The 27,611-nt window shown below is 42.3% G+C and overlaps 1 protein-coding gene across 1 annotated transcript; it reads left to right on the plus strand.

The window, feature by feature from the left end:
- Nucleotide 1: 1 nt before the first annotated feature.
- On the plus strand, nt 2-26,420 carry LOC134225877 (transcription factor Dp). The gene is made up of 8 exons (XM_062706308.1): nt 2-715; nt 9,863-9,978; nt 22,651-22,717; nt 22,783-22,859; nt 22,924-23,825; nt 23,897-23,979; nt 24,082-24,165; nt 24,415-26,420. Exons 1-8 carry the CDS (start codon nt 667-669, stop codon nt 24,588-24,590), a joined length of 1,554 nt encoding a protein of 517 aa, XP_062562292.1. The 5' UTR covers nt 2-666; the 3' UTR covers nt 24,591-26,420.
- The last annotated feature ends 1,191 nt before the right edge of the window (nt 26,421-27,611 follow it).

Below are 27,611 nucleotides of genomic sequence, written 5' to 3' on the forward strand. Positions count from 1 at the left end.
GTTTTTTCGTTCGCGAACTGTCAACAAAAATATGCGCCTCTCCTTCGCTTCGCATCTTGTTGGTGAAACCGTGTTCGAAAAGTTGGATCGCCAGTGCGGATACTGTGCGGCGGAAGAGTGACTGGTGAAGCAGGGGAAGAACGATTCGCTGTGAATATCGACGAGGGGGAGTAGCGCGAGCACGTATTCCTTCAAATACACATCGCATCGCGAAGCAGCAGCAGACCGCGAGAAAAAGACCCGCCGAACTGGACTCAAGTTGTCAGCTCTGGCTTCGTTTGACGGACATTTTTGCATAAAAAGTGCGCTTTTCGAGACGGTCTAGCGTTTGCGGGAGTGGTCGGATCGGATTCAGAAAAGTGTCCGGTGATAGTGCGGATTTTTCGCTTTTATTAGACGTAAAAATTGGAAAAATCGGTTACGGGATAGTGGTGGAAAAGCTTGCTAGAAAATCGTGATACTGCATGGGGTGCGCTTTTTGCGGATCGCCATTTTGAACGAGATTTGGTTTTGTGTGGCGCTTTTGGGATTGAAATTACTGCGGTGCGGTTTGTGAAAAGTGGTCTTTTTGGGAAGTTGGAGTTTACCTCCAGATTGTGGGGACAGCAGGAGTGAGGTTTTTCACGTTTCGAGGCAGAGGGTGGCCAATTGCCAGGGTCCGCTAGGATGGCCCACCAGAACAAACCGGTCAGCATCGTGATTCAGGATCCCAATGGTAAGTCATTGCCGGGAGAAATGTTCCGCCAAATCCCGATTGATTTATGACGCATTTTTTCCGCATAATTATTTTTCGATTTTTGGGTCTTTAGTTGAGAATCCATTGCCTTTAATTGCGATCAATCGCCCGAACTTAAGTTGGGAAAAGTGGCCTTGACCGTGCCATAATTTTTCCCTTCGTTGTCGGAAAAGTGACGTTCTGCGTTTTGTTGAAATGGGTGTTCTTATAATCTCTTAGGCAAAACAATTTCGTAACTTGTGCCTTGCCATTTATCGTTTGCTTTCGTATTCATTTTCTTCTGGGTGATCGATTCACGATTTGCCACGATATCACACTGCAGGGGAAATGGAAAAGACCGCTGATAAGGCAGACAGCAAGAAGGATGAAATAATTAATGGTCTTTGACTTCGGGATTTCAATTCATTGGCTGATCCCGGCGAATAGAAGCGCTGAAAGGGAATATAAAAATAGATAATGATTTCACTATTTTAATTATTTGTTTTATATTTCTCGTAAATAACTTTAAGTTCCACTAAAAGTCCTTAAATCTTAATAACGAATTTATCTCCTGTTGAGACTATTAACTATAGAACGCGCTTAGTGAGATATTTTGAGCCTACGATATTTTATATACATATGCCACACAAATGTTTGCAGGATGTTTTAAAAATTAAAAATTATTGGTTTTCAGGATAAAAGATATCGTAATTTATTGAATATGGTATCTAAAATAATTGTATTTTTATCCTTTATGAAATCCCCATTAGTAGCTACCAAACATAATTACAATAGAAAAAAAGCCGCATTTAAAATTGGCTTTCAGAAATTTCGAAGAACTTTGTTTTGTTTTTTATCTAGCAAAACTCCCGGCCATGATTTGGTTTATGTGGTCGATGACTAATGCTTGCATATGAGATAGCGTGTTTTTGTTTCATGGCACACCAGATCTTCGTATTGCATATTCCAGAGATATTTTAAATAGCAGATTAGAGAGCGCATCGCCCTGCTGTAATCCACGTAACGTCACTAACGAATCGGATGTTTCACCAAATATTCTGACGCTCGATTTGGATCCATCCTGCGTCGCACGAATCAGCCTAATAAACTTTGCCGGAAAGCCATGTTCTAGCATTATATGCCACAGTTCGTTCCGTTTCACTGAGTCGTACGCTGCATTGAAATCCACAAACAAATGATGCGTCCGTAAGTAGTATTCCCGAAAGTTGTCAAGGACTTGTCGCAGAATAAACATCTAGTCCGTTGTTGATCGACCTTTTCGAAAACCGCTTTGATATTCGTCGCCAAGAGTCTCCGCAACCGGACGCAGTCTGCTAAATAGAACTCGGAAGATTGCCTTTTAGGCGGTATTAAGGAGTGTTATACCTCGATAATTAGCATAATCGTGTCTGTCCCATTTGTTGTGGATAGGACATATAAGGCAATCAATTCAGCTCCCTCTCAAATCATTTCATTCACTTGGTGATTTTTTTTTGTTCAGCCGGTCACTCCGGCTGGATTCCGTTTTTCCCGGCGGCCTTACCGTTCCGGAGGAGTATGGACATTGTTACATTTCGCACCTCATTGCATAATACGCACCCCTAGTTATAAATCAATCAAATTAGATTTGTAAAGACAACAAAACCTCAAACAGCTAGTGTGGAGATTTTATTTGCAGGGAGACAATCGGCCCCTGACAAGTCACCGAAATTGTAAGAAATATAACTATTTTAATAATGTTTTAATCAATAAATGAATATATTTTTCAGCTTTTTAGCTAATGTTCGATAAAAGATGTCTTTCATTTGCTGTAAGCATCGGTTAGAAGTCCCCAGCAAACACCTCCCGCAACACTAAAAAGAATTTCGCTGCAAGCGTCAAATTCTGCTGCTATCGAATGTGGCGAACGACAGCATGCAGTGTTTCACCAAAGTGGCTGGATCTATTTAGATTTTCACCGCGAGATGCACGAAAATCTACGGATCAGAAAGTCATTGTGATCTACCGCGCACGCAATCGTTAACAGAGAGCTAGTAATGACGATATACCAGACTACAGTCGACAACGCGGACAAAAGCTGCCATCAAGTGATTGTGGCTACAGGCTTTTGTGCCAAACATTCATTCAGTAGTGATGCATTCGCCAGTTAGCAGGAAAACGTGTGTAAACTACCACAGGTTAACGTTCATCGCAGACTTCTATTGCGCTGGCTCTAGCAAACTGAATATTAGTGTATTGGAAGCACGTCGTATGTGTCTAGCATTAGTTATCGTCCAATAGTTCTACGTTCGTTCTCATTCAGAAATTTATTTGTGATGTATTTTGTGTATAAACTAAAGTATACTGACAAATTCGACAATTAACTAGGATCGTTTAGCATGAATGCATATATTTTTGACAATTTTTTCATGTGGCCGTGGATCTACAATTATTAGTGCGATATGTTTAGAAACAATTGTAAAACTTCACCGAAACCGAAGTGTTACGGGGGGAGTGTTACATTTCGCACCTCATTGCATAATACGCACCCCTAGTTATAAATCAATCAAATTAGATTTGTAAAGACAACAAAACCTCAAACAGCTAGTGTGGAGATTCTATTTGCAGGGAGACAATCGGCCCCTGACAAGTCACCGAAATTGTAAGAAATATAACTATTTTAATAATGTTTTAATCAATAAATGAATATATTTTTCAGCTTTTTAGCTAATGTTCGATAAAAGATGTCTTTCATTTGCTGTAAGCATCGGTTAGAAGTCCCCATCAAACACCTCCCGCAACAGACATCATTAAAAAATTAATAAAATCTTTATATATACTTGCCTGGACAATAGCGCTTGCGTCCGATGCGCCTTGTTTCTTGCTGCATTTCATGAGAAGGTCTACGAAGTTGGAGCGCAAAATCGGTGAAAGCGTCTCCAAAATCTTCTTCACTGCTCGATCTGTAAAAACCGATGACTTCCTTCTCTACCTCGACATTATCAGGATTGTCACTGTTTTAGTTGTTAGTTAGTTGCCGACGCTAGCTTGTGGCTCGTAGGCTCGTACTTATCAGATCATCAACGTAGGCCTCGACACTTGGACTGTTGACAATACGCATCGAAGTGAATTTTTTCTGATTTTTTCCATCCCAATTCAACCTTGTGCACCGATTGCATCCAGCACCAAGCTATAGTCATTTACGGCTTCCCAGCATTTTTTACGGATTATAATCATCCGCATCACAAACGCTTATATCGTTTAATTCTCCTTGCCTCGTAATTTCTCGATAGCCAGCAATCCAACGGAACCTACGGTAACAAGACCACCGGATTCAGCTGCAGACCTTTCATCCTGCCAGACTTCGTGACCAGGGGGAGTGAAATATCAGCTTGACATACTTCAATTTGATAAAGTTGAACTGAGTTTCTTTCTTTCTTTGAGCCTCCCGAAATCCGAAACTGAATTCATTCGCATTTTCAAAGGCACACCACTCAATACGGAAGCAACGTACAACTCATTTTTATTATTTCACGCATGCTGCGACGCAGTAACAATAGAAAATAATAAGGTGAAAGTTGTGAGTTGTTTCCGTATTGAGTGGTGTGCTCTTGAAAATGGGAGTTGATTTTATTTGGCTTCCGGGAGGCTTGTACTTAAAATAAACTTCTTCCAAATGGCTCCGGTTACGGTCCGGTTGAAAACATATCTACCTAAAATGGAATGATGATTTCATTGGAACCTATTATGATGACAAGAAGTTTTTTTTCGAAGAAGTTTTTCGATTTGGATGTCCGCAGATGTCTGTGATGCGGTCCTACTTTCCACAAAATCTTCCCAGCTAATGAGTTTTACATCCCAGATAGTTTATCTACATTGGATATAGAGTTGACGATAGCAATCGAGGACGTATTATCTGCCTGGTTGTTTTTGGGGAACGACGTTTGACGCGAAGAGCTTTTCGTTTGATCTTGGCAGCTTTCCGAGTGTCTTCTGTCCACCAACGAGGGGCTTTTCGACCAGCTTTTTTGATCGATCGCGGGAGTACAAACGACGCGACTTTGTGGATGATAAACCACGGATTTGAATTGCTGCTTTAACACATTCTTCATATTTCTCCCAGTCTGTGCGTTCTTATAGTCAGTTTGGTCGTCTGGTTGTGGTCCGAAGGAAACCTGCAGCGGCGATAATTTTGATCGGATGGTGGTCCCTCCCATGTAGGTCCGTATTAATAGACCATTGGGATTTGTAGAGAGCAGCTCGGCATACGGCGGAAACATCAATCGCAGATGATTGTTGACCATTGTAATAGGTATTGGATTCGTCGTTGAGCATCACACGTTCTGATTCCTCGAAAAGGTCAGAGTAATGGGGTATTCATATCCCCAAGGTACATGGACTGCTTCTAATGTGTTACAGATGTGCGCTCGAAAGTTTTCAATAGATCCACATGGTAGTTAGGCATTGATGATGTAAATGGTGAGCGGGCCTTTTAGTCGAACACCCATCATAGGCAGCTTGGAGATTATGATAAAATCCTCGAAAGGGATGGAACGGAGTTAACAGATGGCGGATGAATGTCGGAAGTTGTTTCCTCTTTTCATATTCATAGAGGGGTGCAACGCACCACGGTACGGTTGACTGTATGAGAAGTTCAAGGTCAGGTTGTCCAGGAAACCGTCGATATTCCGCTATAAGAGAGTGGTGTATGCTACATAATATCGTATATTTATACAAAGACGATAAGTAAGAGGCTTTTAAATTCTTTTTTGAATTTAAACCCTGATGAAGTGACATCGAAACGCAACATGATCTACAATGATTATAGAAGTGAACTGAATGACGTAGGAAACATAAGATAGCTAAGACAGATAGAGTGATATGTAAGTGAATTGTGGTAAGCGAAATGACGCGGTAGGAAACATTCGACATAATTATGACTAGATTGATAATAGATCCATAGACGTAAAGATCGACCATAAGACTTCCTAAACCCATCAAAAAATCGAAGCTCATGAAATGTTTGGAAACTCATTATCTGTTGAATCTTATTTGGAGGCGATCTCGATGCTGTTGAGGACCAACAGGCCCATAAAGATAGTATTCGACGTTTTCTTGAAATGAGCTTCAAAATATGTATGAAGCCAGTATTTAAAATTGAAAATTTTTCATGCATGAGTGCTGGTTGCTGCTGCAACACCGCACGGGGGCAAACGAGACACGATATAAACGGGCGCGGAACAGACAAAACTCGATTTTCCGGAGGAAAAAGCGCCAACAGGAAGATCGAGATCGTGAGTATACGGAGCAACTGTACAACTGTACCGCGCTAATAACGCATGAAAGTTCTATGAGAAGTTTAACCGTTCACGTAAGGACCACGTGTCACAGCCCGATATGTATAGGGACATAAACGGGAACCTTCTTACGAACGAGCGTGAGGTGATCCAAAGGTGGCCATAGCACTACGAAGAACAACTGAATGGTGATGTGGCAGACGAAGATGGCGGTATGGTGATGAACCTGGGAGAACGCGCGCAGGACATAATTTAACCGGCTAGAGCGCTGCACTGGGTCATTACCAAGATTTGGGAGGAGGAAGTTTTGCCGCAGTAGTGGATGGAAGGTGTCGTGTGTCCCATCTACAAAAAGGGCGATAAGCTGGATTGTAGCAACTATCGCGCAATCACATTGCTGAACGCCTACAAGATACTCTCCCAAATTTGTTTGCCGTCGACTAGCACCAATTGCAAGGGAGATCGTGAGGCAGTACCAGGCGGGTTTTATGGGCGAACGCTTCACCACGGACCAGGTGTTCGCCATTCGCCAAGTACTGCAGAAATACCGCGAATACAACGTGCCCACACATCATCTATTCATCGACTTCAAAGCCGCATATGATACAATCGATCGGGACCAGCTATGGCAGCTAATGCACGAACACGGTTTTCCGGATAAACTGACACGGTTGATCAAAGCGACGATGGATCGGGTGATGTGCGTAGTTCGAGTTTCAGGGGCATTCTCGAGTCCCTTCGAAACCCGCAGAGGGTTACGGCAAGGTGATGGTCTTTCGTGTCTGCTATTCAACATCGCTTTGCAAGGGGTAATACGAAGAGCAGGGATTAACACGAGTGGTACAATTTTCAATAAGTCCGTCCAGCTATTTGGCTTCGCCGACGACATAGATATTATGGCACGTAACTTTGAGAAGATGGAGGAAGCCTACATCAGACTGAAGAGGGAAGCTAAGCGGATCGGACTAGTCATCAAAACGTCGAAGACGAAGTACATGATAGGAAGAGGGTCAAGAGAAGACAATGTGAGCCACCCACCGCGAGTTTGCATCGGTGGTGACGAAATCGAGGTGGTAGAAGAATTTGTGTACTTGGGCTCACTGGTGACTGCCGAAAATGACACCAGCAGAGAAATTCGGAGACGCATAGTGGCTGGAAATCGTACGTACTTTGGACTCTGCAAGACGTTCCGATCGAATAGAGTTCGCCGCCGTACCAAACTGACAATCTACAAAACGCTCATTAGACCGGTAGTCCTCTACGGACACGAGACCTGGACGATGCTCGTGGAGGACCAACGCGCACTTTGAGTTTTCGAAAGGAAAGTGTTGCGTACTATTGTACGTTTACTTGCTAGGTGGACACGGTCGGTTAGAGTAGCCGTTCTACCAAGTGTTCGTTATGCAACGTACACACCAGTCAAGCAGTTGGACGAACATTGACTCCGCCCCCAAGAAAACGCTTCGGTTGCTGCTTTGTTTGAACGTGTGTGAAGTTGTTCGAACAACCATTTGACAGTTGGCGGCTCGGTTGGAAAAAAATTAAAACGGTTTGATTTTGGTTTGAGTTGTCGGGGGTGGAGTCAAGGTTCGCCGAACATGTTTGAGCATTTGTAGTACACAAACGATGATGATTGGTGCTCAAATTGGCGCTTCGGTCGTTCGTGTGTGATATTGTTGGTCGAATAAATTGATTGTTCGTGTCGCTGTTGGTAAAACTTGATAGAAGTTTGAATAAACGAGAGGTGGAGTCAATGTTGGTCAAACTGCTTGACTGTGTGTACGTTCCATTAAAGTAGTCGCTAGAGTATTCGCTGTTGGTTTGAGCGAGACAAAGTAAACGTCAAAAGAATTCCAACCAGCAATCTGAGTGAAAGAGCGAATATTTGTTTACCGGAAACCACGTGCTTTTCGTCGTTTGCATTTTTGGCGCACAAAAGAATGAGCACGTGTCCCAGTAGGTGAGGGGTAGTTAGATGTATATGATATTTATTTATTACCTGATCGTGAGATATAAAATGTTTAATACTTGCCCCAAAAAACCGCGAAAAAAATACCTACATTATTCCATAAAGTTCTGCGACTGTAATATCGAAGAATTGATTTCATTTGACTAAATATTTGTAATCATTAAAATTAAGTTTTATAAGACATTAACATTGCCGTTCCCCTAGATTTTTTGCGCTTACTCTGAGTAGCCGTAAAAGTATTCGGGAAAATCTTGATAGCGAGTAAATCCACAATATCTATGGTGGGGTGCAGATGGCGGACGGTACGTGGAGGAGGCGAATGAACCACGAGTTGCATCAGCTGTTGGGAGAACCATCCATCGTTCACACCGCGAAAATCGGACGACTGCGGTGGGCCGGGCACGTAGCCAGAATGTCGGACAGTAACCCGATGAAAATGGTTCTCGACAACGATCCGACGGGCACAAGAAGGCGAGGTGCGCAGCGGGAAAGGTGGATCGATCAGGTGGAAGATGACTTGCGGACCCTCCGTAGACTGCGTGGTTGGCGACGTGTAGCCATGGACCGAGCCGAATGGAGAAGACTCTTATATACCGCACAGGCCACTTCGGCCTTAGTCTGAATAAATAAAAATAATAATGTATGTATCGTGGAGAGGAGATGCAGAACTTGTTATTAGATATCAAGCAGAATAAATATGTTGAAAATTTCTACTCCTTATGACAGGAAGAGTAAAATTCCGCTACTATGTATTGGGCATTTTACCCTAGTTATACATCAGGGAATGTGAGGATTTTGGTTCGGTTTTTAACTGAATGCATAATAAATATCTAGCTAAGAAAAATCTTCCACCTATCTTCTCATATAGGATATCAAGAACAACATATCTAGGGGAAAGTGGGGTAAGATGGCCATATGGGGCAAGACAGCCAACGTTAATTATGCCTTAAGTGAGCATTATATTCACATTATTATTACAAGGGATGGTTCACAACCATGTAAAAGGGCTATACAACTGAAAAATGCACTTTGCCAACCTCACTTTTTCTTGTAATATTGGTTTGAAGATGGTTTAGTTGAAATTCGAATTTTCTTATAATTTTCTAGTTACATAATTTAACAATTGAAGCCTAAATTACTCATTTTTCAGGACAAATTGATATTTACCGAAGCTTTTATATAACTATAGCATATATACAATAATAATTTGAGGAGATTCACAGTGATTAGGTTCGATAGGATATAAATCTTTGGATATACGTCGGCCTGGGGCGGTATTGCCAACTGTATAGGAACAAGGCCATCTCCAGGATTAAGAGTCGCCTAACCCTTAAATGCATTTAAAAAATGATCAAAATAGTTTCTGCGTGAATCAGAGATGTTTTAAAACAAAGGATATGATTTTAACAGTAAAAAATAGTTTTAGGCAAATTCTGATATTGTAGTAGTGCCAGTTGTCAAGAAATCAACATGAAATACTACATTTTTAAACGAAGCATCATTTGAACATATAATCCAATAATCCATAGAAGTGCAAGAAATGTGTCCCCTATTTCAAATAAATTTAGCACGCTTTTGATATAGTTTTTTGTTCATGCTCGTCTTGCCCCGAGGGGGTGGTCATATTGCCCCATATGGTAAATATAGGCATCATAAAAACACCTTTTTTAAACCCAGTTTATAAAATACTAAAACTTTATTAATCAGTGTTTATTGATACTTATGTCAAAGACGGGTCTTCATAAAGGTGTTTTATGGACAAATCAGCAGAATTTGAAGGAGTGTCACTATTTTACAAGGGTTACCGCTTAGGATGGCCATCTTGCCCCACTTTCCCCTACGTTTCCAAGAACCTTTCTAATCAACCCAACCCGCATTTTCTCTCCCCTTTTATTATTGCAGGTCAACAACAAGTGCTGCATGTGATGCAAACGGCATCAACTACTGGTCGCCCGCTGACGTCGGCTAGCGTCAAGACAATCGTCAAAGAAGTGACCGGTCAAGATATTACAGGACAGGTAAGTTTGTGTGCTCGTTTTGTTTCATTATTTGTTTTACCTCAATAGGGCATCAATTTCTATTATAAATCTTAATAATATTAATTTCATTAAGTATTAAAAAAAATTAAATGCAGATACTACCTCGCATGTAATTAGCCATCAATTTTAACAGGCTGCAATCAAATGTTATTGTAGCTATGCTGGGAATGATACTCCTGTCGTGACGATATTCAAGGCAGTGGTTAATAATTAACATAATTAACAAAATCATTGAGAAAAGAAAAAATAATAAAACGTCAGTAATGAAAATATTGCCCGATTAACTAAATGGTGTATAATAATGGAACTTGGTGCCCCACATGCGTGCTAAAGCTCCGTTACATTTGTTCGCGGCAGGTTTAGCAGATCGGCATAATCGATCGTGTGATGACGATTTTGGAATGAGCAGCTTTTTCCGGTCTTGTCGAGTTCATCATAACTTCCTCCGCCATTGACGAGGGAAGTTTATCGAGGAAGCAGGCGATTGGTTTTAATTACCATTCAAAAAAGCGTAATCAAAAATTTCCCATTCTATGTATTGAAGCGTTTTATAATCAAAGCGAAACATTGATAAAAAGTTATTAAAATTTGAACCTAAATATTGGAGGTTTGTAATATATTTCCGCTAAAAATATAAAACCGTAGTTTGATGAAGTGTTTGGAATAGAGCGGACAAAAAATTGTGATGAACAGCCATAATATCATTAGCTGGATTACTCCGTTATTTTTTCCTTAAAAAAAATCGCTTTGTTAGCTGCTGCTGATGTCGCTCATCGTCGCCGTTGTTCGTGGTGGACCCAATAATCACGGACGCAGTAGAGCACCACCGAGTCATAAAACCACAAACTGCTAATGCCACCGATATGGGCTTGAGCGGGTCAGCAGTTGGTGATTGTTGACGAGAAATGATAAACACCAGAGTGACAAAATCGGCGACCTGAAAAGCGAAACAGTGAAGAATCTTGTCCACCGCGAAGCATGCGGTCCTTCTTGAATCGGCTGCTCGTTTTGGTGTGCTTGCTTATTGAGGTGGGCAGGTGGGAGCGATGGGCACGTTTTCATTATTAAAATGTTATCTCTGGGAAGAAAAAAGAATGTGAAGTGATGAGTTGTAACTGGAAATAAGGGACAATAATATGTTTATGTTATTTATGTAATATTAATAATTCTCAATACAAATCCAAAGTATACAAGTGCGGCTGTACCATGAACAATAATGTCGCAATAGAAATAAGCAGAAAGATGCACATTATTTATTGTTTGCTGTACAAAAATGTAAACAAAAGGTTTACAAACAAAATAAAAATATGTTGGAGATCAGGAAAGCATGCTCTTTATGTTAGGCTATAAAAAACCCGGGGCCGGATTTAGTGGGGGGCCGGGGTGGGGGGCGCGTGGCCCCGGGCCCCCTCACAAATCTTATGTACCAAAACCAACCTTTTTGGTACATTTTGGGGCCCCCACATACCGTCGGCCCCGGGGCCTCCATCCGGCTAAATTCGGCCCTGAAAAAACCTCATATTTTTCTTTGCTAAACATCCCAATTTTCAATAGGAAATAATAGGATATGATTATGTGTTGAATATTGCGAGTAAATCGGTTAGGGATAAGTGCCTAAAAAGCGCTTGTTATTGGGTAAATGTAGTCTTTGTATAGTCTAGAGATGTCGCAAGTTAATCGATTACTTTGATTAATCGATTCATCGTTGTGATAAATCGATTAATTTTGAATCGATTACTTCTAAACGATTATTCGATTCAAATATAAACCAATTTTAAAAACACAAGCAATGCCAGGCAATCGAAACGCTTTATCACTCACAATGTTTTCATGACTCTCATTATTTTAGAATTATCTAAAAGAGACCTAAGCACGTATATGATAAATTTAATTTGATTACAATAAACTATTATTGCCCCTAGACAAGGTCACGAGGGTTGACGGCACTGAAGATAATATTCATCTGTATATCATATCACATTTGGAGCACTTCAATGCGCCTCTAACGATTTACATTTGATCTGCTGCTTATCAGGTATGGCTCTTTACATGGAGGACCCGCTAGGGCTCATTAGCACTCTCCAAGGGGTCGGGAAATTAACCAATTTCTCGTCAACTGGAAGTAGCGAAGCCAACGCGTGGCCACAGGTAGGATAGAATAGGTTGTAATATAGATTGAAATTGAGAAGTCATGAATCACAATTCTTATTATTTAGATTCTTCTATTTTGAAGACATTCAAATTTCAGAATGTTTTCAATTGGGAGTGGAGAACTATTTAGACTAATCAGGATTTGCATCAGGTTGGAAAATTCAAAATAGTAATATCGATGCAATCTGATTCAGAATTTATGTTTCTCCATAACAATTAATATTTCTTACATAAACTTTGTATTGGTTCTGATGATAAGTCTTAACATCATAGCAAACCAAAAATCAGCCAAGAAAAAAATGTAGGATTAAAAAAAATAGATTGATCATAAAATTAAATAATAATATTCAACATTTTAAATTAAGATATTTATATAGCATTTTTTTAATTTGTGTTTGGGAAATTGTTTAGATTTGTCAAGGAAGATGTTTACTGTACTGTTGGATAGAAAAATATTAAATTGAAATTATGAGATAGAAGAGAGATTGATAAAAGGCAAATGCAGATATTGATAGATGGGGGAATGACATAGGATTTGTAAGGCAATACTTAACAATTCCCTTGTAGTGTTATACATACTGTATCTAACAATGACTAAAACACTAATAAGACGAAATTAGAGACTTTTATGTTGAAACTTAAAGATTACCGACAACAACACAGTGACAATAACAGTTCTAAAATATAGACGACAAGTTGTGCTACATTAATTATACAACTCACAATAAATAATCAACGCCTAACGTACATACAAACAATACTTTATTATTATTTATTCAGACTAAGACCGAGGTGGCCTGTGCTGTATATAAGAGTCTGCTCCATTCGGCTCGGTCCATGGCTACACGTCGCCAACCACGCAGTCTACGGAGGGTCCGCAAGTCATCTTCCACCTGATCGATCCACCTTGCCCGCTGCGCACCTTGCCTTCTTTTGTCCGTCGGATCGTTGTCGAGAACCAATTTCACCGCGTTACTGTCCGACATTCTGACATTCTGGTCCGATTTTCGCGGTGTGAACGATGGATGGTTCTCCCAACAGCTCATGCAACTTCATTCGCCTCCTCCACATACCGTCCGCCATCTGCACCCCACCATAGATGGTACGCAGCACTTTCCTTTCGAAAACTCAAAGTGCGCGTTGGTCCTCTACGAGCATCGTCCAGGTCTCGTGTCCGTAGAGGACTACCGGTCTGATGAGCGTTGTAGATTGTCAGTTTGGTACGACGGCGAACTCTATTCGATCGTCTTGCGTCTTGCGGAGTCCAAAGTACTTACGATTTCCAGCCCCTATGCGTCTCCGAATTTCTCTACTGGTATTATTTGCGGCAGTCACCAGTGAGTCCAACAACACAAATTCTTCTACCAGCTCAATTTCGTCACCACCAATGCAAACTCGCCGTGTGTGGCTCACATTGTCTTCTCTCGACCCTCTTTCTATCATGTACTTCGTCTTCGACGTGTTGATGACTAGTCCGATCCGCTTAGCTTCCCTCTTCAGTCTGATGTAGGTTTCCTCCATCTTCTCAAAGTTACGTGCATAATATCTATGTCGTCGGCGAAGCCAAATAGTTGGACGGACTTATTGGAAATTGTGCCATTCGTGTTAATCTCTGCTCTTCGTATTACCCTTTCCAAAGCGATGTTGAATAGCAGACACGAAATACCATCACCTTGCCGTAACCCTCTACGGGTTTCGAAAGGACTCGAGAATGCCCCTTAAATTCGAACTACGCACATCACCCGATCCATCGTCGCTTTGATCAACCGTGTCAGTTTATCCGGAAGTCCGTGTTCGTGCATTAGCTGCCATAGCTGGTCCCGATCGATTGTATCATATGCGGCTTTGAAGTCGATGAATAGATGATGTGTGGGTACGTTGTATTCGCGGCATTTCTGCAGTACTTGACGAATGACGAACACCTGGTCCGTAGTGGAGCGTTCGCCCATAAAAGCCGCCTGGCCCCACGAACTCCCTTGCAATTGGTGCTAGTCGACGGCATAAAATTTGAAAGAGTACCTTGTAGCCTACAAGGTTGTAGGCGGCGTTCAGCAATGTGATTGCGCGGTAGTTGCTACAATCCAGCTTATCGCCCTTTTTGTAGATGGAGATCCGGAGCTGTTAAAATTATATCCTGCGCGCATTCTCCCAGGTCCATCACCATACCGCCATCTTCGTCTGCCACATCGGCATTCAGGTGTTCTTCGTAGTGCTGCCGCCCCCTTTGGATCACCTCACGCTCGTTCGTAAGAAGGTTCTCGTTTATGTAATCTCGCAATCTCGCTCATGCTACATTCTTCTCTTCAACTAACTGCTCACATTCTCCGTCATACCAGTCGTTTCTCTGATCCATTGGCGGATCGAATATCTCTCTCTTCAAGAGACGCTGCGCCTAGCTGCTCTTCTGTTGGGAGTGCCACTTCCAGCTGCTGCGCGTATCCTAGGTCTAGTCTACCGTCTTGTAGCCGCCCAATGTTAAGCCGCGGCGTCCGATTTCGACGCGTGTTGTACACCGTCGAGAGTTTAAAGCGCAGGCATACGAGGCATAACGAGGTAGTGGTCGGATTCAATATTCGCACTGCGGTAAGTACGGACGTTCGTGATGTCGGAGAAAAATTTACCGTCGATTAGAACGTGGTCGATTTGGTTTTCCGTTTCTTGTTTAGGTGATCTCCATGTGGCCTTGTGAATATTTTTGCGGGAAAAGAAGGTGTTTCGAACTACCATTCCGCAGGAAGCTGCGAAGTCTATGCATCGTTAGCCGTTGTCATTCGATATGGTGTGCAGACTATCCGGTCCGGTGACCAGTCTATACATTTCCTCCCTTCCCACCAGTGCGTTCATGTCGCCGATGACGATTTTGACGTTCCGCAGTGGGCATCCATTTGTGTCTGCTCCAGCTGTGCGTAGAACGCTTTTTTCTTGTCGTCGGGTCTCCCTTCGTGTGGGCAGTGTACGTTGATGATGATACAGGGGCGTCTCGTAGACTTTTGCTACACCTGTTCTACCATGCTGATAAAAAAATATTCATCAAGCTGAGTGGTTTCGAATGAAAGTTGGACATGTAATCTAACATTAACCAATCAACAACTAAACCAAATATTAGAAAAAAAAACAATTTAAATAGAAAAGATTTACAAAACAATAAATGACTTATTTTTCTCTTTTGTTACAAAAATGTTTTAAATTTAGATGCACTTAAAATTTTAGACTCTCGCAAATCGTCTAAAATCTAACTTGGTAACAGTTGGCAATAGTTGGATATTGCTCAGAATAAAGATCTTTCATATCGGCTCATTCCACCATTCAGGGTACACGGGTCCCATCGGCGCTAATATTTAAACTCTCACATATTTTTTTGCTATGAAAGAAATGTTATTAACCATTATTAGTATAATAATTATAGTATATAATTAGTATATAATTATACAATTGGCACGGCAAATGCTGGGTAAAGCGTACCATTGGTACTTCGCGTACCTGAAGGAATAAAATAGACCCCATCTCGCGGTCCTTAGCCTCTTACCCAGCAACTCCTATCCCTACCTCTCCGCGGTGCTGGCCGGGATACGAGCAACCTTAGGGAAGATCGGGTAACCAACCCCGGTGGGAACTATGGTCGTATGCTGACAGGGAAGGGCGGGTTTGCTCCTCTCCGGAGGTGCAAATCTTATTGAGCGTCTGTTCTCCATGTCAGGATCGGCTCACAACAGCGTCTGTTCTCCATGTTCGGGGCGGCTGATCATCGTTCGAGTGCCTGAGAGGGACTCTAAGTGAAACTGTGCACCATGGTCCACCGGAAATAAGGAGGAATGGTCCTCCGGAAATTTAGGGGTTTGGTGTCAGGCCCTGCAAGCCAGCCTTTAAAAATCATAAGCAACGAACAATCAACAAGAGAGTACGGACCGGAACCATCGGCGAAGACCACTGCGACGAAAAGGGACTAGCGATTGGAAACTCGGTTCGTGGAACTGCAAATCTCTCAACTTCATCGGGAGCACACGCATACTCGCCGATGTGCTCAAGGACCGTGGATTCGGCATCGTAGCGCTGCAGGAGGTTTGTTGGAAGGGATCAATGGTGCGAACGTTTAGAGGTAATCATACCATCTACCAGAGCTGCGGCAACACACACGAGCTGGGAACAGCTTTCATAGTGATGGGCGATATGCAAAGGCGCGTGATCGGGTGGTGGCCGATCAATGAAAGAATGTGCAGGTTGAGGATCAAAGGCCGATTCTTCAACTTCAGCATAATCAACGTCCATAGCCCACACTCCGGAAGCACTGATGATGATAAGGACGCATTCTACGCGCAGCTGGAACGTGAGTATGACAGCTGCCCAAGACACGACGTCAAAATCATCATAGGAGATTTGAACGCTCAGGTTGGTCAAGAGGAGGAGTTTAGACCGACTATTGGAAAGTTCAGCGCTCACCGGCTGACGAACGAAAACGGCCTACGACTAATTGATTTCGCCGCCTCCAAGAATATGGCCATTCGTAGCACCTACTTCCAACACAGCCTCCCGTATCGGTACACCTGGAGATCACCACTGCAGACAGAATCACAAATCGACCACGTTCTGATTGATGGACGGCACTTCTCCGACATTATCGACGTCAGGACATATCGTGGCGCTAACATCGACTCTGACCACTATCTGGTGATGGTTAAACTGCGCCCAAAACTATCCGTCATCAACAATGTTCGGTACCGACGACCGCCGCGGTACGACCTAGAGCGACTGAAGCAACCTGATGTCGCCACTGCATACGCGCAGCATCTCGAGGCAGCGTTGCCGGAAGAGGGTGAGCTCGATGGGACCCTCTTGAGGACTGCTGGAGTACAGTTAAAGCAGCCATTAACGACGCAGCGGAGAACAACGTCGGGTATATGGGTCGAAGTCGACGGAACGATTGGTTCGACGAAGAGTGCAGACAGATTCTGGAGGAGAAGGACGCAGCGCGGACGGTTGCGCTGCAGCAAGGTACCCGGCAGAACGTGGAACGTTATAGACGGAAGCGGAGACAGCAGACCCGCCTTTTTCAGGAGAAGAAACGCCGCCTGGAAGAAGCGGAGTGCGAGGAGATGGAACAGCTGTGCCGTTCTCAAGATACACGCAAGTTCTATCAGAAGCTCAACGCATCCCGCAAAGGCTTCGTGCCGCGAGCCGAAATGTGCCGGGATAAGGATGGGAGCATCTTGACGGACGAACGTGTGGTGATCGAAAGGTGGAAGCAGCCCTACGAGGAACATCTGAATGGCGCTGAGAGTACAGGCAGTGAAAGTCAAGGCAGCGGAGGAGATGACTACGTCAGTTCAGCGGACGATGGAAGCCAACCAGCCCCCACCTTGAGGGAAGTTAAGGATGCCATTCAACAGCTAAAGACCAATAAAGCAGCTGGTAAGGATGGTATCGGAGCTGAGCTCATCAAGATGGGCCCGGAAAAGCTGGCCACTTGCCTGCACAAACTGATAGTCAGAATCTGGGAAACCGAACAGCTACCGGAGGAGTGGAAGGAAGGGGTTATATGCCCCATCTACAAGAAAGGCGACAAACTGGAGTGTGAGAACTTTCGAGCGATCACCATCCTTAATGCCGCCTACAAAGTGATATCCCAGATCATCTTCCGTCGTATGTCACCATTAGTGAACGAGTTCGTGGGAAGTTATCAAGCCGGCTTCGTTGACGGCCGCTCGACAACGGACCAGATCTTTACTGTACGGCAAATCCTTCAAAATGCCGTGAATACCAGGTCCCAACGCACCATCTGTTCGTTGATTTCAAGGCGGCATACGACAGTATAGACCGCGTAGAGCTATGGAAAATTATGGACGAGAACAGCTTCCTGGGAAGCTTACCAGACTGATCAAAGCAACGGTGGATGGTGTGCAAAACTGTGTGAAGATTTCGGGCGAACACTCCAGTTCGTTCGAATCGCGCCGGGGACTAAGACAAGGTGATGGACTTTCGTGCCTGTTGTTCAACATTGCGCTAGAAGGTGTCATGCGGAGAGCCGGGTGTAACAGCCGGGGTACGATTTGCAACAGATCCAGTCAATTTATTTGCTTCGCGGATGACATGGACATTGTCGGCCGAACATTTGCAAAGGTGGCAGAACTGTACACCCGCCTGAAACGTGAAGCAACAAAAGTTGGACTGGTGGTGAATGCGTCAAAGACAAAGTACATGCTTGTGGGCGGAACCGAGCGCGACAGGGCCCGCCTGAGAAGCAGTGTTACGATAGACGGGGATACCTTCGAGGTGGTCGAGGAATTCGTCTACCTCGGATCCTTGCTAACGGCTGACAACAACGTTAGTCGTGAAATACGAAGGCGCATCATCTGTGGAAGTCGGGCCTACTACGGGCTCCAGAAGAAACTGCGGTCGAAAAGGTTGCGCCACCGCACCAAATGTGTTATGTACAAGACGTTAATAAGACCGGTAGTCCTCTACGGACATGAAACATGGACAATGCTCGAGGAGGACTTGCAAGCACTCGGAGTATTCGAGAGACGGGTGCTTAGGACCATCTTTGGCGGTGTGCAAGAAGACGGTGTGTGGCGGCGAAGAATGAACCATGAGCTCGCCCAACTCTACGGCGAACCCAGTATCCAGAAGGTAGCTAAAGCCGGAAGGGTACGATGGGCAGGACATGTTGCAAGAATGCCGGACGGCAACCCTGCAAAGATGGTGTTCGCTTCCGATCCGGCAGGTACGAGACGGCGTGGAGCGCAGCGAGCGAGATGGGCAGACCAGGTGCAGAACGACTTGGCGAGCGTGGGGCGTATCCGAGGATGGAGAGATGCGGCCTCGAACCGTGCATTGTGGCGTCAAATTGTTGATTCAGTGTTATCTGTTTAGATGTTAACTAAATAAATGAAATGAAATGAAATGAATTATACAATTATTGTTTGATGCGACCCCAGATTGTGACGACCAATGAGTCACATTTAGAAGCTGAAATGTGTTCCAGTTATTTAATTTTTCAAATTTAGTGAAAACTATACCTTTTTCTCTATGTTGATTGATTTTGAGTATTGTAAAAAAGCATTAAATCTCTCTTTTGAAAACGCAAACAACTGTTTCCAATCATCGGCGCGAAAGCGTGCGCGGTGCGCCTTTCGGCAAAGCATAGCCCGACACTACGATCGAGCCTAACCGAAGGTGCGCATCGTTGATTGTTCTCGCAGCGCGTCGAACGGGTTTGACTCCTGCGCGCATAGCAGAACTTGCATCTAAACGTATACTTGCTTCGCTTGCGAAAGAGGATGATGTGAGAAAACGGAGAAAGCTGGCAACGCTCACGCTGGTTCTCTGCGCGCGGAGAACGAGTGAGCATACCAAGGAGGAAATTATTTCAAATCATTTGTCATGGCGCAAAACTTAAAATTTGACTTCTGGCAGCGCTGCTGTTGGTTCTTCATTATAGATCGTACGACAGGCAAATGCTTTATATGTGATGGGGTGTGGTTTTTCGGAGAAACACACATTCTGCTGCAATTTGACTGAACGCCAAGCATGTGGCGTTAACTTGATCTGCCTACGAAATATTTTGTTTTTTAGATGTTTAGATGTTAAAATCATTGGAAATATTACGTGAAGCTTTGTTTAAAAAATTTACTGGATAAATTATTTGCCCTAATAATTAATTGCCAAGACATTAATTTCTTACTTCTGACCTAAAAATGGTTACCTGTTCCATGAACAGGTAGAACGTATGGACGAGTCGCCCCTGTCATAGCTGAAGAAACGGCCTTTTATCCTCAGCTTGCACATCCTTGCGTTGGTTGGCTGCCACCCAATCACATGTTGGCGCATCTTATCCAGCACTATGAAGCCGATTCCCAGCTCGTTGGTGGCGCCACAGCTATGCTAGAAGGTAGCCGCTCGATGCCCGCTTTTCAACACTTTCTGTCCTGTCCAGCAAATCTCCTGCAGCGCCACGACGTCGAAGTTGCGGGGATGTAATTCATCGTAGATCATCCTGTCGCAACCTGCGAAACCTAGCGACTTGCAGTTCCATGTTCCAAGCTTCCAATCGTGATCCTTTATTCGTCGCCTAGGTCTTTGCCGATTATATCGAGTCGTATTATCTCTTATATTGCCCGTAATTAAACCAGGCTTATTGGGCCTGCGCAAACCTCCTGTCTCGTAGGAGGGCCGTCGTGTCAGGTTTGTTTTGTGTCCCACATGATACCAGGACACCTTGGGCTTGTGCGCTTTGAGCAGTACACGGTCGCTTTGGTGGGGCCTACTTGCGGATACATGCAGTTTTTTAAACAGGTAACAGGGCCCACTGTCAAACCCCACCACATCCTTGGCAAGCCCCACAACTCGCAGATGGCCTTGGGAGGGATCGTCAAGTCTTTGGACATAGTCCCTGCTGCCCTGTAACAAACAATACTGACATATTCAAATTTACATTTTGACTAGACTTTGTCCTATGTGACTGATTTGACTGATCAAACCACATTCCTGCACGTAAAAAAAAATAATGTTATATATTATTAAGATTTCTAATACTTTTTTGCCTAAGCAGGCGCCTAATGATGTGTATAAGAAAAAACTTATAGATCGCATTAGTCACATACATTCCGAAACTTATACTTTTCATTAACTTATCAATGTTATTAGCTTTTTGATATGGGATCATTCATTAGGTGGCATAATGAAGAGTATAAGTATTTTCGAATGGTTTTTTGCCATAACATATAAGGTTATTTTTACGTGTGTTAATTTTCAAGAGGATTATATTATGTTAGCTGATTCCCACAGTCCGGTGATCATTTGGTCAAAGTAGACTAGTTCTTCCGGCCTAATCACTTGTCAACTTTCAAAAACCCACCCCGATCATAGCAATCCTAAGGGGCAAAAAAAATCTGTTGTCAACAATTTAATTGGTCCATTAGAAGAACAATAGAATTGAATGTTCATCAATAAAATGTATTGTAATTTTAATAAATTTCAATGTAATTCTACTGTATTTTCTATTCGGGATGCCTTTCTTATTGGCAGATAAAAGTGAGGTTAAAAAAAAGATATTTTAGTTACTAGATAAAGATTGTCGCTGTCGTCGCTGTCCGGAACATCTTTTGCTGGCGAGGATAGGGGAGCTAAATGTCAAAAAAGGAAAAACCATACGATTTGACAGCTTGGTACCCAACATGTTCCGGACAACAGAACAAAGGGAACCGAAGCGGCAATCTTTATCTAGTAACTAAAATATCTTTTGGTTAAAAACGAAGGATCATCATTCGATAAATTAATGATTGACGCGTTCTACGCAATGTTTCTTGTGATTAAAATGGAAGAAAATGCTTTAAAATGAATACCCTGCTTTGATTCTTACAATTGAAGTGATAAGAAAGCGTAAATTTTGATTCCAGTTTTGACATTTTTCGAAACTTAACCTCACTTTTAATTGCCAATAGGATCAGGCACATGAGACCATCCAGCCACTTGGTATACGCGACAAGCACTAACGCGATAGAACTATAGACACTATAGGTTCCATAGACGAGCTGAGGCGAAGGCGAGTGTAGCCAAACGAACTGTCAGTTAGTCAAATTCGCGTGGTACACTGTGAAAAAGTGGAAAAACACACTTAATCGAAATAACCCAACCGTGCCTGCGCTCGTCTATGGAACCTATAGTGTCTATAGGGGCCCTCCTTAGCCGTGCGGTAAGATGCGCGGCTACAAAGCAAGACCATGCTGAGGGTGGCTGGGTTCGATTCCCGGTGCCGGTCTAGGCAATTTTCGGATTGGAAATTGTCTCGACTACCCTGGGCATAAAAGTATCATCGTGTTAGCCTCATGATATACGAATGCAGAAATGGTATCCTGGCTTAGAAACCTCGCAGTTAATAACTGTGGAAGTGCTTAATGAACACTAAGCTACGAGGCGGCAATGTCCCAGTGTAGGGATGTAATGCCAATGAAGAAGAAGAAGAAGAAGAAGAAGAAGTGTCTATAGATAGAACGCGTACTTTAACACAATCCATTAATAAATTAACATTCAATAAAATGTAATTTTTAACTATAGGATTGAAAGAAAAGACAATTTAAAAAAAAAAAAAGCTTGAATACTTATACCTATGGAATATTTGTAACACATTTCGTAATTTTTCAACAACATTTTCACCATTTACTCGTCGGTTCACATGTATGGGGTCTTCAGTAGCCTTGCGAGCAAAGGCGTAGGACTGCCAATCCGGAAATGGCGAGTTCGATTCTCGGTCAGGTCTAGGATGTTTTGGGTGGGAAACATTCTCGACTCATTGGGCATAGTGTATCCATTGTACTTGCCACACAAGATACATACTCATGCAATGGCAGGCATAGAAAAAGCTTTCAATTAATAACTGAGGAAATGCTAATGGAATACCAAGTTGAAAAGCAGGCCAAGTTCCAGTTTAAATGTAGAGCCATTGAATAAGACGTTGAAGTTTTCGTTGCATTAATGAGTCTGTTTTCTTTGTCCTATCTTTTACAGACTTTCGCTACACCTGTTATGCACAAGCTTGCACCAGGCCAGAAGTTCGTTACAGTTAATAACCCAAGTATGTAATTTCTATTCTACTGTAATATGTCCTAAACATATTTATAACATTACACTTTGTCACAGAATTGCAGATTGTGAACTCACAAGCAGTTAAAAGCGTCAACGGTAAACCACTGGTTCGAATCTCACCACAACAATTGGTAATTTAAAGACTTATATTAAAATGTTCAAATTATCCATCGTTTGCTCCATCGTTTAAAACAGGGACAGTTGAAACTGATTTCGGCTCCTGGACAGCTCGGGGGAACGCCTATTGTCGGTAAAAATCTCACCGCCATGCTGGCTCCCTCCTCCTCGATGACGACTACGATGACTTCGGCGGCTACAGCCCACATGCCATCATCGTCTTATATGAACACAAATCAAATGACCAGCACTTCAACGTCGGTCCTGCCGACATCGTATGTACCCCAACCACAAACCTCTACTGTGGCGGCCACATCCTCCCACAGCAACGCTAAAGGATCTCAATACCAACACCAAAACCAGCACCAGCTACAACACCTCCAGCAACCACAGTACAACTATGGCAAGAAAGCCACCGCAACCACATCCGCTGCTACCAGTCAGATACACACTCCCGCTTCGCGACGGAGAAAGACCGACAAGATTGGCCGCGGTTTGCGGCACTTCTCGATGAAGGTCTGCGAAAAGGTAAAGGAGAAGGGCAAAACCACATACAACGAAGTAGCCGACGAGTTGGTCGCTGAGGAAACTCAAAGCCACCCGGGCGTCGATCCGGCCTCGTACGATCAGAAGAACATCCGCCGGCGGGTGTACGATGCACTGAACGTCCTGATGGCCATGAACATCATCTCCAAGGAGAAGAAGGAAATCCGCTGGCACGGATTGCCAACCAGTAGCGGGCAGGAGTGTGACGATCTGGAAAAGGAAAACGAGAAAGCCCGAGAACGCATCGAGCTGAAACAGCAGCAGCTGCGTGACCTGATTCTGCAGCACGTGGCGTACAAATCGCTCGTCGCACGGAATCAAGAGAACGAAGATCGAGGTCTGGTCCCGAATCCAACCTCTGCCATTCAGTTGCCATTCATCATTGTAAATACAGATAAAAAGACTCACATTAACTGTAGTATTTCCAACGACAAGTGAGTGGTTACTTTTGTTAATATATAATGGAATTCATGTTGATAAAACTGGATCACTTTCCTTTTTACAGAACGGAATTTTCATTCAAATTTGATAACACGTTCGAGATCCATGATGATCTTGAGGTGCTAAAACGAATGGGATTATTGCTAGGTAAGGTTTCGAATATCTTTTTGCTGCACAATGCCAAGTTCTAAATAAGCTTTTGATTTCATCTACATATTTTTGTTTCTCATTTCATTATCTCCCCAACAGGTCTCGACAAAGGAAAGTGCACTGTCGAAGGCATTTCCAAAATCAAGACGATGGTACCGAAGTCTTTGGAGAAATATATTGAAGGTAAATGTAGAAACAATTGAATTAGTCGATTTTTCTCACAGTAAAGAGCATCGTATTGAACATTATGCTTCAGACGCTGGTCAAAACAGTTGAACATCAAGATTCTAAGTAAGGCGATCTAGTTTAAATTATGTTTGGAAGTTACATTATGTAACAAGAAAGAATCTATTACAAATGAAACATTTTTCGAATTTATATATTAGACATCATCTAACGTTCTACCCGTATATTCTTTTTCATTCCACTCAGTTTATGGCCTTGGTATGGAGAATGAAACTGAAGACTGGGAAATGAGTTCGACCTACACGGGTGGCGGTGCAGACTACGATGACAGCGTCCAAGACGGTACCGATCTGCTGTCCAGTTATCAGGACAGTGAACTCAACGAAGATGATTTAATATCCGAGGATGGACAGGATGCTTAGAGCAATCTCCATTTGACGTTGAAGATGTGTAATTACGCCTAATGTACCGCGTAATATTGTCATCGCGACACGCTCCTTTCCGGTAGATATCCGAAAAATTCGGATATTAGATGTACTGGATGTCAAGGCCTATTAGCGCATGCGCCCCCTTATTTGAGCGTCCGTACAGTGATAGGCAGGAGATGGATTTCGTTTTTATTGATTGATTACTTTGTATTTTATATCGGATTCTGTTCAGCATCATTCTTAGCTAGGAACACATATTCTTCGGGAAGGAGAACCGCAATGGAATGCGCAATCAGAGTAGGAAACAGCATTTGAGAAAAGCAAAAGGAATGCAGCATGGCTCCAAGACTGCAGGGGTTAGAAATAAGACACGCAACTAAAAAATGCATAGTTGCTGTGAAGAGCTTGTATAGCAGTCTTTATATTTCATCAATTACAAGCAGAAATATTACTAATAAGTAAAAGTGCAACACACACAAGAATCGTTATTGTTAGTAATTATAACCTGATAAATGCTCTTCGTTGAGAAGAACACTCCGGCATGAACTAAATGCATGTGCACTAAAATATAAGTATGCACAGTTGTTTCTATGATACTATAACGGGATGTGCTTGATTTACTCGTTAGAAGAGTAGGAAAGAAGCAATGATTAATCCGAAGGAAGATATGTGTCGGAAAAACTAGTTAATTATCTAATGCACCGGAGAGTACAGACAAAATATTCACATCTTACTTGCTGAATAACCATCAAAAATGTTTAGAATATGTGAAAATGTAGCGTGAACGCCGAACAAAGTTTGCAACAAGCACTTAATGGGAAACGTAACAGATTCGAATCGAATCAGAAATACACTGATTCGCGCAGATACACGCATCTCATTTGAATACCAGAAAACATCTCAGGCTATTATTTCTGTCTACAATCAATTAATCAAAAGTAAAGTTTTGCATCAACCAGTTTCAAAAGTCAGTATGTAGTAACTACCGTGGTGCAGAAGTCTATAACGTCAACCCGTAAGTGTCATATTTTTATCATATACTTTTTTCTCACTTTCCCAAAAATCCATTTCCATTATTTGCAACCTATGAAAAGACATTTCCCTCTCGCTTAAGCCACGCTTTTTGATAGTATCGCGCCGAAATTGCCATTACTACCCAACTTGTTCTTATTGTAGATACATGATAAATTGATCCTCTACAATGTGTTTCCTCTAATCGATCGCAAGTAACAACACATAATAATATGTAGATTGAACCTATTCGGAAGCATAACGGCTTGCGAGTCGAACAACTTTAGTAGATTTGTTCACTGCGGAATACAAACAACCTATAACTTGCTGACAGAAACCTAACTTTGAAAGTTTTTATATCTGACACAAGACTAACCCTCGATAAAAATATAAGCGTTAAACATTTCCCCTATTATGTTATTCTTTGATTAAACATTGCTTTTTCTTATTATTTTTAAATTTGCATAATGAATAAGAAACAATGGTGAAAGAAAACTTAAACAAACCCAAAGTACGTTTTGTTTTTGTTTAATTTTAATAGTTTTTATATTTTTCAGACCTTATTTTTTGCTACTGATATTGAGAATGACTATTTGCACTGATTATCACAAAATAAATTAAGATGCGTGCACCCTTAATATATACTACATATTATATGTGGAACGAATAAAGCCTATGTGTAATGTAAAATTATAAATTTTTCATTTCTTGAGCAAAGTTTTAAGTTTCATTCTTTATGTTTTAGCGATGTAACTCATGAAGGTAAAACTAATGATGAAATCTGACATTAAAGGTATAGCAGTAGTTAACCAACTTGATTTTTTTTCTTTTATCCGAAATGTAACTAAATCAAAATGTATCACTTCATTTAAAGTTAATTGCCTATCTTCCGGGTATTGACCATCGGACACGCCCTCCCCTCGAATATGTGATATTGATGCGATGGGTGGGCTTACGTCATTAGCACTGAGATAGCAATCAAAGACATCGACGGTTTCGTGCAATACTGGTGTTTGCAGCACGAATTGAACTGCGTGGTGAATCCTTCCGGGTGAAGGACTCCGGATAATGACCAGAACTTCCGGCTGAAGGAACGCCGGGACACGACCAGTTGCTCGACGGGTAGTTAAAACTTAATTAACTCAAGCCTTGAAAAAGGCTGTTTGCTGGCTTCCTCCGGTTGATTGAAAGGAGGATTGTGGTTTCCTTAGGCTATATTTTTCTTCTTTGTGGACTGTATAATCGTCTAATACTGACTGAAATGCAACTGCTTATGCAACGTACACACCAGTCAAGCAGTTTGACGAACATTGACTCCGCCTTCAAGAAAACGCTTCGGTTGCTGCTTTGTTTGAACGTGTGTGAAGTTGTTCGAACAACCGTTTGACAGTTATCGGCTCGGTTGGAAAAAAGTAGAGGGTTGAATCAAAGATACGACCGCAAATTGAACGTAGAATTACATATAGTGCGATAGCGGATACGAAATTTGATCATCAATATTTTATGCATGTTCATGCCGGATGGCTAATGCCAAAATGTAGGCAATTTACTGTTAAAGTGCAATTTCAACATTGGCTGGCGAAATTGAATTTTTCAATAGTTAAATGCATTGAATCAATTGTTTCAAATGGTTGTATATACTCTTAGAGAGTTTACTGATCGATTCATACCAAAATCTCCGGAATCCGTTGAAAAGCGGCTGAGTTATTGGCTCGTACTCCCGAATAGAAAATACAATAGAATTACATTAAAATATCATAAAATTACAATACATTTTATTGATGAACATTGAATTCTATTGTTTTTCTATTGTATCAATTAAATTGCTTTAATGTTGTTCCAATAAAGGTACAATAAAATCTATTGACAGAAAAATTTTGACAATAGAATTACAATAAATTCTACTGTAATGTAAAAAATTTGTTCGAGGAAAAATCAATATTTTTATTGTTACGGTAACTAACAACCCCTATTTTCTATTGTAAAAGTGCCATTTACAATAGG

The sequence above is a fragment of the Armigeres subalbatus genome, chromosome 3 (genome assembly GCF_024139115.2).
Source record: "Armigeres subalbatus isolate Guangzhou_Male chromosome 3, GZ_Asu_2, whole genome shotgun sequence".
In the NCBI taxonomy this organism is placed as follows: Eukaryota; Metazoa; Arthropoda; class Insecta; order Diptera; family Culicidae; genus Armigeres; species Armigeres subalbatus.

Excerpts from the sequence above, each read along its gene's own strand:
- LOC134225877 (XM_062706308.1), top strand. The coding sequence starts at position 667 with ATGGCCCACCAGAACAAACCGGTCAGCATCGTGATTCAGGATCCCAAT. Across the intron at positions 23,826-23,896 it reads TGTAGTATTTCCAACGACAA|AACGGAATTTTCATTCAAAT; the intron begins GTGAGTGGTTAC and ends TCCTTTTTACAG. Across the intron at positions 24,166-24,414 it reads TTTGGAGAAATATATTGAAG|TTTATGGCCTTGGTATGGAG; the intron begins GTAAATGTAGAA and ends CATTCCACTCAG.